The 18,488-nt window shown below is 42.0% G+C and overlaps 1 protein-coding gene and 1 non-coding gene across 10 annotated transcripts in view; both read right to left on the bottom strand.

Annotated features, from left to right (window-relative positions):
• Nucleotides 1-18,488, bottom strand: part of Rnf214 (ring finger protein 214) — a 41,094-nt gene that overhangs the window by 14,595 nt on the left and 8,011 nt on the right. For all 9 annotated transcript variants that reach the window (XM_021171837.2, XM_029481066.1, XM_029481068.1 and 6 more), the window contains 3 exons: nt 17,896-17,955; nt 15,469-15,609; nt 10,104-10,243 (listed from right to left, as the gene is read on the bottom strand). In XM_021171837.2, the coding sequence (XP_021027496.1) occupies nt 10,104-10,243; nt 15,469-15,609; nt 17,896-17,955 (341 nt within the window). The remainder of the gene's footprint in view (nt 1-10,103; nt 10,244-15,468; nt 15,610-17,895; nt 17,956-18,488) is intronic.
• LOC115031971 lies at nt 1,387-1,493 on the bottom strand. The gene has a single exon (XR_003837629.1). It is a non-coding gene; the product is annotated as a U6 spliceosomal RNA (small nuclear RNA).

The raw sequence follows: 18,488 nt of genomic DNA on the forward strand, positions 1-18,488 counted from the left end.
ACTAATAGTGCTGGGAAAAATCCCCATACACATAAAATAAAGTTAAAATTAAATAAATGGGTAAGTTTCGTAACAATGATAAAAAATACTCAGCTTCCTTATATGCTAGCTGTATAACATAACCATCAGATTTTCAAATAATACATTATGTAAAATAATACATTATGTAAAACACATACAAAACAAGACTGTTCACAGAGTAAAGGTGCTTGCCACCAAGTCTGAAGTTCAATCCTTGGAACTCTCATGGTAGAAGAAAATAACTAGTTTCTGAAAATTGTCCTCTAACCTCTACATGTGTGCTATGGTGTGCACATACACACCCACACACACAAAGTAAATAAGTGTAAACAAAACAAAACAATGAAAGAAAAATCCCACACATACCAGTTCCCACTTTTGGAAGAAAACAATCCATTAGGTGTTTTCTGGCTTTTGATTTTGACAGCCTCATTCTGTAGCCCAGACCAGAGTACAACTTGCAACAATTCTCCTGCCTCAGCCTCCCAAGTGCTGAGAGTAGTCAGATGAGCTGCAATACCCAGCTAAAGTTTTAAAATCTGTCTCATTTCTTTCAACCCCATACTTCTATTATTTCTCATACTTAGTTTTTGGGTATCAGTGGTTAAAATTAATAAATTCTATCACATTATACAATCTTGGCTTATTGCAGGTCTTGATATGTTTATATATTTTTTAAATTAACTTTATTTATTTTAAAGATTTATTTGTTTGTTTTATGTAGGTACACTGTTGCTGTCTTCAGACACCACCAGAAGAGGGCATCAGATCCCATTACAGATGGTAGTGAGCTGGGAACTGAACTCAGAACCTCTTAACCACTGAGCCATCTCTCCAGCCCTTTAGCTTTATTCTTTATCATAGGAGCCAAACAAATTTTTAAAATTTTAGAAAACAAAAATAATTAATATAGAGTTCCCAACTGTTTGGTACTGTTTATATGACAAGTTACTTTATCTCTGAAGACATCAATTTCTCCATTCATAACAACAACAGTATTTGCATCATGGCTGGGATGAAAAAGCATATGTCACTGCTTTCTAACTGAGAAAGCACACGTAAAGAATGAGCTATGTGTGGTGACTCACACTTGTGACCCCAGCAGCTGGGAGGCTAAGCAGGAGATTTGCTATGCGTTTGAAGTTAGCCTGGACTACATAATGAACTTCAGTCCAGACTGAATAAAAGTATAGGACTCTGACTCAAAAAACACAATGTTTTTAATAAGATATCTACCATATGCAAACTAAGACACCATATTTGGGGTTGTTTTTGTTAAGTATTGCTGGAATTTAACCGAGGGTCTAGTCTGCTCCAGGTAAGTGTTATAAAACTGGACTGTATCTTCTGCCCATATTAATTTTTTAAAATATGGAACGCTTCATGAATTTGCGTGTCATCCTTACACAAGGGCCGTGCTAATCTCTGTATCATCCTAAGTTTAGTATATGTGCTGTCTAAGACGCAAGCATTAAATGTTTTGTTAATATGTATTCATTTACTTATTAGAGACAGGGTCTCATTACATAGCCATGGCTAGCCAAGAATGTGCTCTATAGACCAGGCTGGCTTCAAATTTACCTGCCCGTACCTCTGGGCTACTGGGTTACATGGGTGGCATGTTCCAGCACACCTGGAACAATTCATTTATTTTTTGTGAGTGTGATTGGTTTGCCTGCATGTATGTCTGAGCACTACATTCTTGCAGTATCCAGGAAAGCCAGAAGAAAGTATTAGACTCTCTGGAATTGCAGTTACAAACCACTGTTAGGTGCCCTGTTGGTGTTGGAAACAGAACCCATGGCAAGTGCTCTTAACTACGGAGCCATCTCTCCACCCCCAAGATCTTATTTTTTAAGTTTGAATTTTAAGTTCAACTTCTCATAACCATATTATATATAAAAATGTCAACCATTACAGTCAGGAGTGGGTGAGTCACATCTGTAATCCCAATTCTGGGGAAGTTAAGGCAGGGGAATTTCCATGAGCTTGGCAATAGTTTGGACTATTGTGTTCTATAGCTAGCCTGAGCTTCAGTGGAAGACCCTGTCTCAGAAGGCAAAACAAAGAGGTGGGGAAGCTAGGGAGATGGCTCAGTAGGTAAAGCACTCACAGTGCAAGCAGGAAAATTAAAATGCCCAGAATTTAGATCAAGCTAGGGCAGCAGGCAGTGGTGTGTATCTGGAATCACAGCACTCTTACAGAGATGAGAAGGAGTGTCTAGAAGCTTACAGGCTAGCTGGCAAAAACAACAAAGAGACCCAGTCTCAAGCAAGGAAGGCAAGAACCTCCACATCCACACAGTGGCATAAACACATACACAAAGACACACATACAAAGATGATTAAACACTAAAAAAAGTCCCATATATATGTGTGTATAATATATAAGATATATAATATATATGTAATATGCATACACATGTACATATGTGTAAATGTACACACACACACACACAAAAATCAAAGACAAAACAAAACTTGTGAATTGATATAGCAGTCCAGGCCTAGAGAGATGACTCAGTAGTTGAAAGAACTGGATGCTCTTGTAGAGGACCCAGGTTCAAGTCCGATCACCCACAGGTGGTTCACAATCATTAATAACTCTAGTTCTAGATGATCTGATGCCCTCTTCTGACCTCCATGAGCACCAGGTATGCTTGTGGTACACAGATATACATGTAAGCAAAATACTCATATACATAAAAATAACAATAATAAATCTAAAAATTAAAAAAAAAAGACAGAAATTGCTGTCCATTATACAGGTCTACCATTACCAACCTAATATTTTCCTTGTTATTGTTTTTTTAAATCTGGATGACTGTGTGAACTTTAATCTTTACTGTGGGTGTGCACATACATGTGTGTATGGGTGTTTTGCCTGTATGTATCCTGTGTAGCATGTGCATGAAGTATCTTTAGAGGCCAGAAAAGGGTGCTGGATTCCCTGGGACTGGAGTAACAGACTCCTGGTTGTGAGCAGCTATGTGGGTCCTCTGGAAGAGCAGCCAGAGACTGCAGAGCCATGTCTCCAGCTCCTTCCTTGTTATCTTCAATATGACAATTATAAATAATGCCATAACAAATGTCTCTGTGTAACTAACACAAGCTAATGACAAAAGTGATGCAGTCAGACATCAGAGGAGGGTAAGCCAGGCAAGCCACAGGCTCTGGAACTGAGGCCAACTGGGTTGCACTCCCAGCCTCACTACTCTGCACTACTTGGCCAGTGAGTTTTTCTCTGCCTTGATTCCATAGAATATAAAGTGGGAAGAACACAGGAATCAACCTTCTCTAGCACCACTGTGTAGACTAAATGAGTTAGCATAAGCAAAATGCCTTAGATGCACTCTAACAAATAGTAAGAACTTTATAAATGCCAAACAACTTTCCTCAGAGGAACTAAAATACAAATACATCATTCTATCAGCCAGGCACAATATCACATACCTTTAATCCCAGTACTTGGAAGGCAGAGATAGGAGGATCTCTATGAATTTGAAATCAGCTTAGTCTATATAGCCAGGGCTACATAATGAGACTGACTCAAAAACAGAACTAAACATCATTTTCCCTCTGACAAGTAGCAGTAGGAATACTTCCTTGGAATAAGGGCGCAAATGCCAAGTGTCCCATGAAATTCCTCTGCATGTTAGAGGCACAGATAAGAATTAGGATCTCTAAGTTTCCAACCTAAGGACTTTGTGCAGAATTGTGGTACACTCTAGATAAGGAAGGGCAAGGAAGCAAAGTCGAACTAAAACAGTGGAGAGTGAAATCAAAGATGTATTTCCTGATCTTAAGACAACCTTCTACAAAACCTTTCCCTATCTTTTAGGTGTGTGTGGGTGCTGGCACAGATCTCAGGTAGTTCTGGCTTGCCTCATTCATTATGTATAGGAGGCTGACCTTGAAGTGGACTTCAAGGATCATCCTACCTCCACCTCCTAAGTACCAAGCATATAGGCTAAAATCACTAAGCTGGGCTTGAAACCAGTTTCTCAAAACAAAGCAATCATACACAGAATGATTAGATATAGAAAAACATTACTGGGATGAATTCTTCATGATTCAACATCTTTAAGAGTAGCCCCACTGTGCTAGACATTTCCAAACACGGAGATACAACCCAGATGCTTTTCCAGTAGTTTGCTTGGTGAGCAAAAGGAACAATTATGTGGGCAGAACTAGCCAAATGTATAAAGGACAAGGGGCAAGGGCCCAGAATCCCCGCGAGCACAGAGAGGTACCAGAAGCCCTGGAGAGGGAGGGAGCTGCACTTTTCAAAGTGCAGGCAGGGTCCCTAATTCATTAAAGGCCCACTCCATAGTGCTTTTGTAAGCTTGAAAGAAAAGAAACAAAGAAAGGGGTGAGGGAGGAAAAGAGGGAAGGAGAGAGGGGGAGAAGCAAGCAGCAAAGCAGCAAGCAAGCCAGGTGGTGGTGCACGCCTTTAATCCCAGCACTTGGGAGGCAGAGGCAGGCGGATCTCCAGTTTAAGGCCAGCCTGGTCTACAGAGTGAGTTCCAGGAGAGCCGGGGCTACACAGAGAAACCCTGTCTCGAAAAACCAAAAATAAATAAGAAGTGGGGGGAATGGACAAGACAGGACAGGCAGCTAAAAAGTGCTCTCCCAGTGTGGGGGGCTGGGGGGGGGTGTTTTAGATGCTAAAGGCCAAGGCAGGCTTTTCACATGAGTGCTGGGGATACAGACTCAGGTTCTGTGTTTCATAGGAAACACTGACCGACCTCCCCAGTCCTCTAGCTTATGTTTTTCAGACAGGGCCTCTCATGGACCTGGAGCTAATCGACTCTGCTAGATTGGTTGGCCAATGAGCTGCAGGGATCTTCTTGCCTCGCTGACCCCAGTCCCCAGCACTGGGGTTACAGATGTGTGGTGCAATCCCTGGCGTTTAGTAGTTGCTGAAAATCTCAACTCAGGTCCTCATGCGTCCTTGCACTTTACAGACTAAACCACCTCCTCAGCTCATAGACATTCTCATCTCCTGAAGCTCATTTTTACTTCCACAAAGCACTAAGTGCTTGTCCTCACCCCTCTCTAGGGAATCATGTCTGGAGTGGGGAATGACTCAGCTGGAAAACACCCTCCAAGAAAGCTCAAAGTCCCAACTTTAATCAGCAGAACCGACATAAAAATGCTGATCATGTCCAATTCCTTTAATCCCAGCACTCAGGTGGCAGAGGCAGGTGTTCAAGGCCAGCCTGGACTATAAAGTAAATCCAGGACAGCCATGGTTGGAGTAGACACTTGTACTCCTAGCACTGGGTAGGGAAGGAAGGCAATAGACCCCTGGGGCTCAGCAGCCAGCCAGTCTAGCCTAAATGGTGGATTCCAGGCCAAAGAGACCCTCTCCGCTCTCTCTCTCTCTCTCTCTCTCTCTCTCTCTCTCACACACACACACACACACACACACACATACACACACACAATTTTCCCTAGAAGCATTTTTCTCTCCTCCTACCTTTGCCTAAGCAGATGACACAGGACCTCAGATTCTAACCTGTAAGTTAATGGTTCTTGTATTCTCTCCTGTATATACACACTACACATACAAATAAACTGTTTCTTCTCCCTATTGATCTGGGAATTTAACTTATTAACAACCCAAAAGGGCATCAGAAAAAAATTTAACCCTTGACTAAATAAGTAAGAGATCCATTCAAACTTTAAGGTGTTGTGGCATATGCCTATACCCTAGCACTCTGGAGGCAAAGGCAGAAGGAATGTCACAGTTTGAGGCCAACCTGGTCTACCCAGCACGCTCCAAGTCAGCAGGGACTTTAAAGTGAGACTATTTCAAAAAGCAACTAAACAAAACAGCAAGCCTGTAAACCAACAAGCCTGTGACAGGCACCAGGCTGTGCCTGCGGGTCTCTGTCTGGCCTACAGAGTAAGTTTAAAGCCAGCCTTGTCAACAGAGAGACCTTGTCTCAAAATCACAAAACTCGGCTGGGAATACAGCCCAATGGTATATTCACACACATACTTCACCACAACCCGACCCCACCTCCACCTAACGATTCTTTTATTAGATAGAGCAATTCAAAACAATTATCAAATTCAGTTCCATGTCATAGCTAACTTTTAACAAAGTGACCCGGTGACAGGCTTTAACATATTAAACAACAGCTACAGTCATATGTAGAAGCCATTAAAATACCTCTTGGTCTTCTAGTTTAACAATGGACTACAATTTTCTCCAGACTTCAACAAAAATACTTGTAAACAATTAAATTTATACAAAATTAAAGCCAGGCAGTAGAGGTATACGGCTTTAATCCCAGCACTTGGGAGGCAGAGGCAGGCAGATTTCTGAGTTCAAGAGGCCAGGACAGCCAGGGCTACACAGAGAAACCCTGTCTCGAAAATCAAAAAAAAAAAAAAAAGTTTTTCTTAAAATTAAAGAGACATATAAGCATCCAAACAATGTTATTTTTCTAAATGAACCAATTTAACCAGTAAAGCAATTTTCATGAAAAAAACATACTATTTGTATTAACATATATGTATTATGTTATTTTAAAATAAATCACATAGATATATTCTTGCCTTAATTTCTGGCTCAGTGAATACTGATAAACAAGATAGAAACAAACCAGAGTTATCTAGAGTCCTTGTGAACTATTAATATATAAAGGCCCAAGGCACAGTGGCACATGCCTGGAATGCCAGTCTCAGCTACATAGTGAGTTCATGGTTAGCCTGGGCTATTTAAGACTATGTCAAAAAGAAAAGGAATACAAAGGTCCTGACCCTAAGGGCCTCAGCATCTCTCTAGTCTTCTCATCTCCATCAACCTCACCAACTGACAGTATCTGGCTGTGCCCTCCTGCTCTACCTTTTACAATATACTCGGCTTTGTTTGGGTTTTGCTTTACTGTTGTATTCAATTGTTTGAGACTGGCTGGTGTAAACTGGATATACTGCAAGGACGCCTTGACCAGCTCCTGCTCCACAGCTTCTTCCTGTGCATGCATGTACACATTACACATGTGCACATGGAACACACACACACACCAGCTGTATTTTTGTCATGGAAAACTTTAAAAGACTTACTTATTTTATGTAATATGTGTAAGTGTTTTGCCTGCATGAATGTATGTACATCATGTGGGTGTCTGGTACCCACTGAGGTCAAAAGAGGGTTTTAGATCCCCTAGAACTGGAGTCACGGATGGTTGTGAACCGCCATGTGGGTGCTGGGAAGTAAGCCTGGTCCTCTGCAAGAGCAACAAGTGTTTTTACCTACTGTTGTGTGGTATTAACCATCCCTCCAGCTCCTGGTGGCAAACTTTTAACATCCCTCTGAAACCATGTTTCTCCAGCTCCTCTTATTCCAGTTAACCAGGTAGTCCAGCTCTTGCCTGGTCATCTACTCTACCCGAACCCATTTCCAACCACCTAAGAGATCTAGCTAAAGTGAGATCATATCATCTCGCAGCCCCTCCTCCCTGAAAACCTTCCTCTATACAGAAAACTCCAAATGTGATGATGACCTTCATCAGCTCCATCCCTCCACTACACCACATCCTCCATCCTGTCCCCTTGTCTTCTGGCCGCCTGCCTGCAAAGTTTTTCCCATTTGTTGCCAGGTCATTCCTCCCTAAATCTATGGCCATTACTTCAACTTCTCTTTTGAAATTTCAGACCACATAAACTCACCAATTTTACAATTTTTGCCACTTTTACTTTATATCACCTCCCCACCCCAACAACAAAGAAAAGAATCCTCAAGAAAAATACTCACTAAAAGCTTGAGGCAAACCAGGACTACACAGTGAACCCATTTCTCAAGAAAAAAAAAAAGGAGGAGGGACTTAAAAATAATATGTAGTGTACTAGTAAATAGAAAAGGAAAAAGGTTTAGAGAACTCAAGCAAGAAGGCTGTGGACACTACCAGTTACAACCAGCCCACGGAGTACCCACTTTGCACACAGGAAATGCTAGGTCATTGCTCCAGCGCCTCAAGACAGCAGCATCGACAAACACTAATTACAGTTAGCACTTAACTAATTAGCAGTTCTGGGGCCTGGACCTAGGGAGACTGCACAAACACTTTTCACACAAGCCTGACAATCTGAGTTTAAATGCCCAGAACTGTAGAAAAGTACATACACCCAACACTATCCTCTGAGATCCACACTCACACAGACACATACACAATGATTAAAACAGAACCCAGGCAAGAAGTGATGGAGCAGGCTTGTAATCAAGGACCTAGAGAAGCAGAAGTACAGGTACTTAAAATAAGTCTCTGCTGCACAGTGAATCTGAGGCCAATTTAACAAGACTGTGATCCAAGCAAGTGGTAAGGAGATAGAAAGACAATAAGGTCCAGGTTAGCCTTGGCTACATATGGAGGGGCCTACCTTAAACAAACAAACAGAGTCTTCAGTAAAGCTGTTAGCATTATTACTTGTAGCTATTCAATCAGAGAGAAGAGAAGGTAGTTAGAGGTGCATAAAGAGTGGAGAGTAGGTGCTGGAGAGATGGTTCAGCGGCTAAGAGCACCGACTGCTCTTCCAGAGGTTCTGAGTTCAATTCCCATCAACCACAGGGTGGCTCACATCTATCTGTAATGGGATCCAATGCCCTCTTCTGATATGTCTGAAGACAGCTACAGTATACTCATTCATATATATATATATATATATATATATATATATATATACACACACATATACACACACACACAAATAATAAATCTGACAAAAATATTTAAAACACAGCGAAAGGAAATCAGGGCCTAGACAAAATTATAGACTAACTATAGACAAAACTATAGATCTTTAAGATCTCACATGCTCCGTGTACCTGTCTGTCTCTATTTCATCTTCCTCAAATCAGCTGTGAAGACTGTGGCAGAGCGAGTGTTGCCTTGGGTAGGTTGCTAGCTGTTCTGATCACTATCAACACAAAGGACGATGTTCTGCTGGGAAGACTCTGCAAGACTGTTCGAGAATGATCAGTGTGACGCACCTCCTAACTATTCACCACATTCTCAACGGAACTCTCTGCTCTCCAGACCGTCTCCCCTGCAAGTGGACGTGCCACAGGTATTGTCTCTCATTTTGGAAAATGAATCAGTAAGTGAGCTTGCTACTTACTTTTTACTTATCATCATACATATTTACAACATCCAAGTTCTTCTCAATAAATAAAAGGAATGTCAGCAGCATTTAAATAACACTATCACAGAACTCACAATTGTGAGTTTTCAAGCACTGATTTCAAACAACTTGGAAAGCTGAGTGCAACCAAATTCAAGGCCCATTTTGCTCTTGCTACATTATCAAGAAGAGGATACGATCACTAGATAACCCTTCACAAATGGCAATAGTGCACCACTGGTGGTGCTGTACAGCATAACCATTCAAAGCATTCCATGACCTCAGTATATGGAGGAAAAAAATGTCCCTCAGGATATAAAGCAAGTGATATAGGTTTTAGAATAACAGAACTCTTGGTCATGGAGCTATGGAGAGGTTCATATTTGCTATGTGTGCATAACAACCTTATTTTAGATCCCCAAGATACCTAAAACTGGGGCACGAAATAGTGCTATGTAGTAATCCCAGAACAGAGACAGACAGATACAGACAGGCAGGCAGGCACACAAACACACACACACACACACACACAGACAGAGAGAGAGAGAGAGAGAGAGAGAGAAAGAGAGAGAGGTTATAAAATACAAATAAAAATTATGAACATACTTGGAACCCAGGGGAAGAGGTGCTGGGGCCTAAGCCCAGGATGGGCCCACTGAGCTATAGGCCCAGACCTTACTTATCACTGCAGAGCAGTACCAACTCTCTGAGCGCATCTTTCTTTTGTGTCATGTAGGTACTGAGATTACTAAGACACTGGAGAATTCTGATGTGTGTTTCTTTCTCACATAAAAGCAATGGAACTGGCCCTGCCACACAAACACACACAAACGCCCACATGATTGGATGTGCAGCAGAAGCATTTACACACGCACACCCACAGGACTGTGTGTGCAGCAGAAGCATTTACACACGCACGCCCACAGGACTGTGTGTGCAGCAGAAGCGTACCTTCTGCCCTTCTCACAGAGCTTCTCGATTTCAGCTTTCAGGTCCTGCTCCTTCTGCAAGAACTCCTTCTTTTCTTTCTCTATCTTCTTCTTGGTTTCTTCTCGCTTTATGGTCACATCCTGAATGGCTTTTAGTATCTCCTAAATCCAATGTAATTAGTCACACAAATAAAGAAAGAAAGGTTAGCTTTTAGTGTTTTGGGATTTTTGTTTCAATCTCAGAATTTGTTTATGTGTGTGTATATATGTTATGTGTGTGTGTGTTGCTATGGTTCAGAACAAGAGCCTGGCACATGCTAAGCAACACCCCATAACTGAGCTACATACCCAGGCAGCCTGATAGGTTTTTTGATTTGGTTTGGTTTTGAGATAGTATCTTATATAACCTAGGCTGGGCTTAAATTCAATATGTAGACAATGCTGGTCTTGAACCCTGATCCCTTGCATCTAGTTCCACTGACTTGGATTATAGATATGTGCAGGCATATTATTACTGTGTATTGTGTAAAGATTCTCCTTTATTATTCAAATACTGATTTTTCTTCCCCCATATCTGGCTGCAATCTGGATATGGCACTGTAATACTATTTCTCTCTCTCTCTCTCTTTTTTTTTTTTTAATATATTTATTTATTATATCTTAAGTACACTGTTGCTGACTTCAGACACACCAGAAGAGGGCATCAGATTTCATTACAGGCCGTTGTGAGCCACCATGTGGTTGCTGGGATTTGAACTCAGAACCTCTGGAAGACCAGTCAGTGCTCTTAGCTGCTGAGCCATCTCTCCAGCCCCTTTTTTGGTTTTTTGAGACAGGGTTTCCCTATATAGCCCTGGCTGTCCTGGAACTCACTTTGTAGACCAGGCTGGTCTCGAACTCAGAAATCCGCCTGCCTCTGCCTCCTGAGTGCTGGGATTAAAGGCATGTGCCACCACGTCTGGCTTTTGTAATGCTATTTCTAATAATCTGTCTCAATGTTATGTAAACATCACTCCTCATTTATTCTCTGATTTGTCAATAAAAGCTTGTCAGCCAATGGCTGAGCATAGCAGAGACTCGGGCTGGACTTCCCATCCCAGTAAGGGGAGGGGGAGAGATAGGAGAGAGGATGGAGCCATGAGGAAAGGGTTCAGGAGCCAGCAGGAGAACACACCTGGAGCAGAGAGAGCCAGATTAACACTAAATCCCAAGTAGCTCAGGGGTTTGGGTTGAGAAGCAGCCAGATTAATTTAGAAGATTAAAATAGATTAATACTGCTCAGCTATTATGCCATAGAGCCTGACTGAATAAATTTTATAGTCTCTGTCTCATTATTTTGGAGCTTGTTGGGATAAAAAAAAATATATATCACTTTTAAAACTGTCCTAACAGATACGCACTTCCATGCTCAGAGTTTCTGGTACTTTGAACATGATTTTACTATGTATCCTAGATTAGCCTTGTGATCCCTATGTAGCATGGCAGGCTGGCCTCAAACTTGCTGCAAGCATCCTCTCTCAGCATCCTAGCAGCAGATGTTGAGCCACTACTCTCAGCCTGATAGTTTATTTCAATGATTATACATCCATATGCTGACTTAGTGGAATCAAACAGAAATAAAAGAATCAATTTCAGGGCTGGAGAGGTGGCTCAGGGTTTAAAAGCACTGACTGCTCTACCAGAGGTCCTGAGTTCAATTCCTAGTAACTACATGGTGGCTCACGATCCTCTGTAATGGGATCCAATGCCCTCTTCTGTTGTGTCTAAAGACAGCTACAGTGTACTCATATAAATAAAATAAATAAATAAAATCTAAAAAAAAAAAAAGTCAAAAGAGTCAATTTCATAAACTACTGATGTAAAAGTCAAATCTCTGCAAGAAAGTTATATGAACATAGACTTCAACTCCACAGGACAGGTCTAAGAATCTTTGGAAAAAAAAATGTGGGGCTAGAGAGATGGCTCAGCATTTAAGAGCACTGGCTATCCTTCCAGAGGACCCAGGTTCAATACCCAACACCCACACACCTACACAGTGGCTCACAACTGTCTGTAACTCCAGTTCCAAGGGATCTGATGCCTTCTTCTGGCCCTCCAGGACACTTGATACATAAAGGTGAGACACCCATATACATAAAATAACTTTTAAGAGCCAGGACGTGAGACTGAGGAGGGATCAGTCAGTGAAGTACTTGCCATATATAAACATAATGATGAGTTTGAGTCCTAGAACCCCCATAAACTAACTGGGTGCAGTGGCATGTACTCTGGGGTCTAGAAAGGCAAAACACCAAGGGATCCCCTGGAGCTTGCTGGATAGCCAACCTAGCTCTAGGTCCAAATGAGAGCTCCTGTCTCAAATCACAAGTGGACAGTGCCTAATGATGACACCTCAAGGTTGACTGCTGACACGCACACATATCTGCATGCATACTTGTGTGTATACACACGAACACACACACACAATAGAACTGAAAAATGGAATGTGCTGGCTTGTGTAGCACTATGTTCCCTATTACCGATGCTCCAATAAAGACTGAACAAACACCTGTCAAGGATACTGAGAAAGGAAATTTTGCTTCAGGCTAGAGTTTGCTAAACCCAACAAGTATCCTCTTGTTTTATTATAGTTCTATTTTTATTGTAAGTAGAATTTTCTGTTTGTTTGCTGTGCTGGATAGTTTTATGTCAACTTAACATAAGCTAAAGCCATCTGAGAGGAGGCAACGTCAATTAAGACATTGCATCCATAATATCAGATTATAGGCTGGCCTGCAAAACATTTTCCTAATTAATGATTAGTGGGGAAGGGCCTGGGCCACTGTGAATGGTGCCATCCATCCCTGGGCTGGTGGTCCCGGGTGCTACAGGTAAGCAGACTAGCCGGGCAGTGGTGGCGCACGCCTTTCATCCCAGCACTCGGGAGGCAGAGGCAGGCGGATTTCTGAGTTCGAGGCCAGCCTGGTCTACAAAGTGAGTTCCAGGACAGCCAGGGATACACAGAGAAACCCTGTCTCGAAAAACCAGGAAAAAAAAAAAAAAAGCAGACTAATCTCCTAGGCACATGCCTTCAGGAGGCAAAGGCAGGAGGAGATCTGTGTGTTCAAAGCCAGCCTAATCTACAGAATATGTTTCAGGATAGCCAGTGCTATATAGAGAAGCCCTGTCTCCAAAGAAACAAAAGAAGTAAGGGAGAAAGAGCAGGCTGAGCAGCCATGTGGGGCAAGAAGGTAAGCAGTTCCTGCCTCCAGGCTCCTGCCCTGTGTGAGGTCCTGTTCTGACTTCCTCCCACGATGAACAACAATATGGAAGTGTAAGCTGAATAAACCCCTTTCCTCCCCAACTTGCTTTGGTCATGGTGTTTCATCACAGCAATAGTGCCTCTTAAGACATTTGCTGTCTTGCTATAGAACAACAGGAGTAAATACATATATGAGACGACTGTACAATACAAAGTTCATCACCTGTGACAATTATCCCTTTTCTCTGTGCATAAAGATAATCTCTGTGTTAAGGGATTTGGATTATGTTTTCACAGTTTGTTCATTGTTGTCTGGGTGGTGCTAGAGGTCCACACACAAAGCACACATACTACTTCTTTTTTTTCTTTTCTTTTCTTTTTTTTTCCAGGACAGGGTTTCTCTGTGTAGCCCTGGCTGTCCTGGAACTCACTCTGTCTGTAGACCAGGCTGGCCTTGAACTCAGAAATCTGCCTGCCTCTGCTTCCCGATTGCTGGGATGAAAGGCGTGCGCCACCACTCTGGTGACTGAAACTCTTTTGAAGCTCCTTTTCCAACATGATCTGCAGGGGCTGAGGCAGCCCTGTAACCCAGACCGGCCTCATCCTCATTATGTATCTGAAGATAACCCGCAACTCCTGATCTTCCTGCCTCTGCATCAGAGCACTGGATTTTAGAAATGTGCCACGATTTTAAGCAGCAGTGCAATAAACATTCTCAATGTCCACACATTCAGACAGCAGTTTGCACCTCTAGCGTGAGCTCCCAACAAGCCTGTGTGATTGCATTAGTTCCTAGGCATTTACAACTTTAATTCCAACAGGAGCCTGACAGTCCACGGTCCGCAGCTGCTCACTTTCCCTCGCCATGACAGCACTCTTTGACTACCTAGCACATCTTTTCTTGCATTTGAGGTTTTTACTTTCCTCATTTTTTTGGTCAGTTTTTCAATGTAGATTTAACCTAAATGAAACTATATTTTTACATGAGTCAGAAGATTATATAAATTTTTACTAGTCAATAAAGTCAACAAAATATTTTACGTAAATAATCTTTTTTGTCTCTAAACTATAATAGAAAAGTCTAGACAACATGCCCTCAATGCTTTTTTTTTATACTTGAAGTTTTTATGAAGATTAAAGAAAAAGTTATCTGTATATGTATGTGTCTGTGCTCATGTGAGTGCAGGTATCCACCCAGTCCAGAAGAAGGTACTGGGTCCCCTGAAGCTAGAACTACAAGCAGTTGGAGTTATAGGTTGTGAGCCACCTGACAAGGGTGCTAGGAACCTAACTCAGGTCCTCTTCAAGGGCAGCAAAACCATCTCTAAGTAGCTAAGCCATCTCTCCAGCCTTCTTTATATTAAAATTTGATAACCCTGCCATGGTAATCTATGCAGGAAGATCTAGAGTTCAAGGATAACCTAAGCTATATAGAGTCTGTAGTCTCAAAACATAAACCAAACCCAAGAAATACTGATTTTCTTTCTTTTTTTTGAAGATTTATCTATTTTATATATATGAGTACACTGTAGTTGTCTTCAGACACATCAAAAGAAGGTATCAGATCCCATTACAAATGGTTGTGAGCCACCATGCGGTTGCTGGGAATTGAACTCAGGACTTTTGGAAGAGCAGTCAGTGCTCTTAACCACTGAGCCATCTCTCTAGCCCCGATTTTCTTTCTTTTTAAAGAAACTATTTAAAGTTTGATCAGAGATGATTATTTTACTCATTAGCAGTGTGTGTATGTGTGCGTGTGCGTGCGTGCATAAACATATAAACACATACTTTTTTTGAGGGGTGGATTTTTTTTTTTTTTAAACCTGAGACATGGTCTCACTACACAGACCTAGCTATGCTACAAGGACTAGAGCATGCTATTTTGAACAGGCTGGGTTTAAAGGCACAGGTCTTCACCTCCTTTTGCCTTCAGAGTGATTAAAAGCATATGCAAACTTTTATGGCCACACTTATGTAATTTTAAATCTATGTTCTCATATTAGAGAAGACACACAATACTTATCTGAGTTGCCATTCTTTTCCTTCCTTCTTTTTTTTTTTTTTTTTTTTTTTGTGGTTCTGGGAGTATGCTAGGCAAGCACTCTACCACTGAGCTACATCCCCAAATGTCAGTGTCTCAGACTACCTGGTGATTCTTCATTTCTTCTTCTCGCCTTTGCTGAAGCTGCTTTAATTGCACCTGGAGCTGACTCTCCACCTGCCTCTGCTTGTCCAGGACTTCTTGGTAACGCTCCTTCAACAGAGTTCTCTCTGTCATCATTTTGTCCTATCGAGAGCAACAAAAGTTTCATTCCCAATTGAATCAGAGAAACCTTCAGCAGGTTTTGATTGCTTATTTTGAGAAAGCGTCTTATACAGCTCAGTAGCCTCCATCTTATTATGTTGCCAATGATAGTCTTGAACTTCTGACCCTCCTACCTGCATCAGACATGTATGGCAACTACAGGTGTGGACCACCACACCTAGTTTATGCTGCACTAGGGATTGAACTCAGGGCTTCCTGCACGATGGGCAAGTATTCTATCAACCAAACTGTACCCCCAATCTATATCTAAGATGTGGCTACACTGTCCCATACAATAGCTACTAGCTGCATGTGGCTATATAACTTTCAAAACAAAAATAGCAGGCCCTCAGGAGCCTAGCCACATTTCAAGGACTCAAATGCCACCTGTGGCCACCAAACCAGAGAGCAGAGACTGAGACCATTTCCATCTCTGCAGAAACTACTAGTACTCAACACTGTGCTAAAGCACGCACAAGCATTTGTATACTCAAGTGCAATACTCTTGGAGGCTAGAAGAGGGTGTCAGAACCCCTAGAGCTGGAATTACAGACAGCTGTGAGCTGTTGATATAGGTGCTGGGAACTGTCCTCAGGACCTCTAGAGGAGCAGTGCATTCTCCTAATCACGGAGACAGCTTTCTGAGACAGCATCTCATGTATCCAGGCTGGCCTCAAACACACTACATAGCTGAACCTGGCCTTGAACTCCTGGTCTTCCTGCCTCTACCTCCCAAGTGCTAAGATTATAGGTATATACCACCATACCCTCGGGGGGATCAGCTTTTAGAAAAAAAAAAAAAAAATGGGGCTAGGCTTGATGGTATATGCCTTTTAATCCCAGAACTTGTTAGGCAGAAGCAGGGGGATCTCTTCAAGTTCAAGGCCAGCCTGGTCTATATAGTTCAAAGTTAGCCAGACTTACACAGTGAGACCCTATCTCAAAAATTATTAAATGAATAAATATTAATTTTTAAAAAACCTGATGAAGGGCTGGAGAGATGACTCAGCAGATAAGAGCACTGACTGTTCACAACTATCTGTAATGAGATCTGATGCCCTCTTCTGGTGTGTCTGAAGGTAGCGACAGTATAATTATATATAATAAATAAATAAATCTTTAAAGAAAAAAAAGATTTAATTTTGGGGCTGGAGAGGTGGTTCAGTGGTTAAGAACACTGACTGCTCTTCCAGAGGTCCTGAGTTCAATCCCCAGCAACCACATGGTGGCTGACAACCATCTGTAATGGGATCCAATGCCCTCTTCTGCTGTGTCTGAAGACAGCGACAATGTACTCACTCACATACATGAAATAAGTAAATAAATCTTTAAACAAACAAACAAACAAACAAACAAACAAACCTTGATGAAAACAGAGCCTATCAGGGTAAAAGTAAGCAAAAGAAGAGGGGAATTCATGGGAAAAGAATCCTTGTAAAGACCTGGGGACGCTTCATCTGCCAGAGTTTAAGCTTCGAGTTAAGACTGAGCACCTTTAACCACAGCCCTTGGGCGGCAGAAGCAGGCCGACCTATGTGCGCTTGAGGCCAGCCTGGCCTAAACAATGAGCGCCAGGTTATTCAAAATTGTACAGTGAGACTCTATTTTGAAAGCAAAACAAAATCTATTTAAAACTTCACAGTACTTGGAAGGTGAGGGCAGGAACATAGAAGCTAAAGGTCACCCTACTACATTGTGAATTCAAGGTCAGCCTAGGCTACATAAGACCCTGTTTCATGCAAAGCAGACGTCCCATGTATAGGAGGTAATTATAGGAGGCTCACTCCTGTAATTACAGACATGCCATGGAGGACTGCTACGAGTTCAAGGCTGGCCTGGCTACAGAACAAGCGAGACCTTTGTCAAACACAGAAAGTAATGGGCATGGTGGTGCATCCCAGGACTCACAAAGCAACACTCAAGGTCCGAGACAAACCACAGCTACATCATTTGAAAACCTATCTCAAAATAAATAAATAAAAACAACAAAAAGAGGACATTTTAAAAGGACGTGTAGATAGTAGTAAACAGAAAACAAGTTCCATTACTAAACCCAAATAAGAGCACAGCAAGAACTACAGAGATCCTATCTTCCCTTCAGAGCAGGGCTGGCATAAGAGATATTGCTAAAATGTAACAGGCTGGGCCAGGCAGTCCATTCCCACTGTCAAGGATTTTATGAAGGAAATTTGTGCTTTTCCCAACCAAGTTTACAATGCTTCTACATCCTGTGCTTTTTGTGACAATGACATGTAAGTATGCACTTACCAGATTCTTTTCAATATCTTGGTCTGTGTTTACTTCCGAATCTGCTGTTTTAAAGTCAGTCTACAAAAAGAAGAAACCATTATATTCAAGACTTTAAGTCTCTTTAACACAAACAGAGTTATTCCAGTTACCCATCTAGAAACCTGCAGCAGAGAGCAAAGCAGCAGAGGAGTTCTTGCATAGACACCCATCTCTGATGCAATCTTTATTTACCCCACAAACAGTCCACCATGTGCCCAAGAGAAAGCAAGCGATGGATCGGAGAGAATAACTGCTCCTGCAACCTATATGCCCATAGCTCTTCACACAGCAGTGCATCCCAGGCACCAGGAAGCAGGACTCTTACTTCTTAAGATGTAGACCAGACAAGTAACAAGGACAGAGTTGAAAAGGACGGAAGCTAGCCAGCCAGTGGTGGTGCATGCCTTCACTCCCAGCACGTGGGAGGCGGAGGCCGGCGGTCTCTGTGAATTTGAGGTCAGTCTGGTCTACATACTGAGTTTCATGACAGCTAGGGCTATACAGAGAAACAGTGGCTTGAAAAATAAAAAAACAGCCAGGCGCTGGGGGTGGTGGCACACGCCTTTAATCCC

This window comes from Mus caroli, chromosome 9 (genome assembly GCF_900094665.2).
Source record: "Mus caroli chromosome 9, CAROLI_EIJ_v1.1, whole genome shotgun sequence".
NCBI lineage: Eukaryota > Metazoa > Chordata > Mammalia > Rodentia > Muridae > Mus > Mus caroli.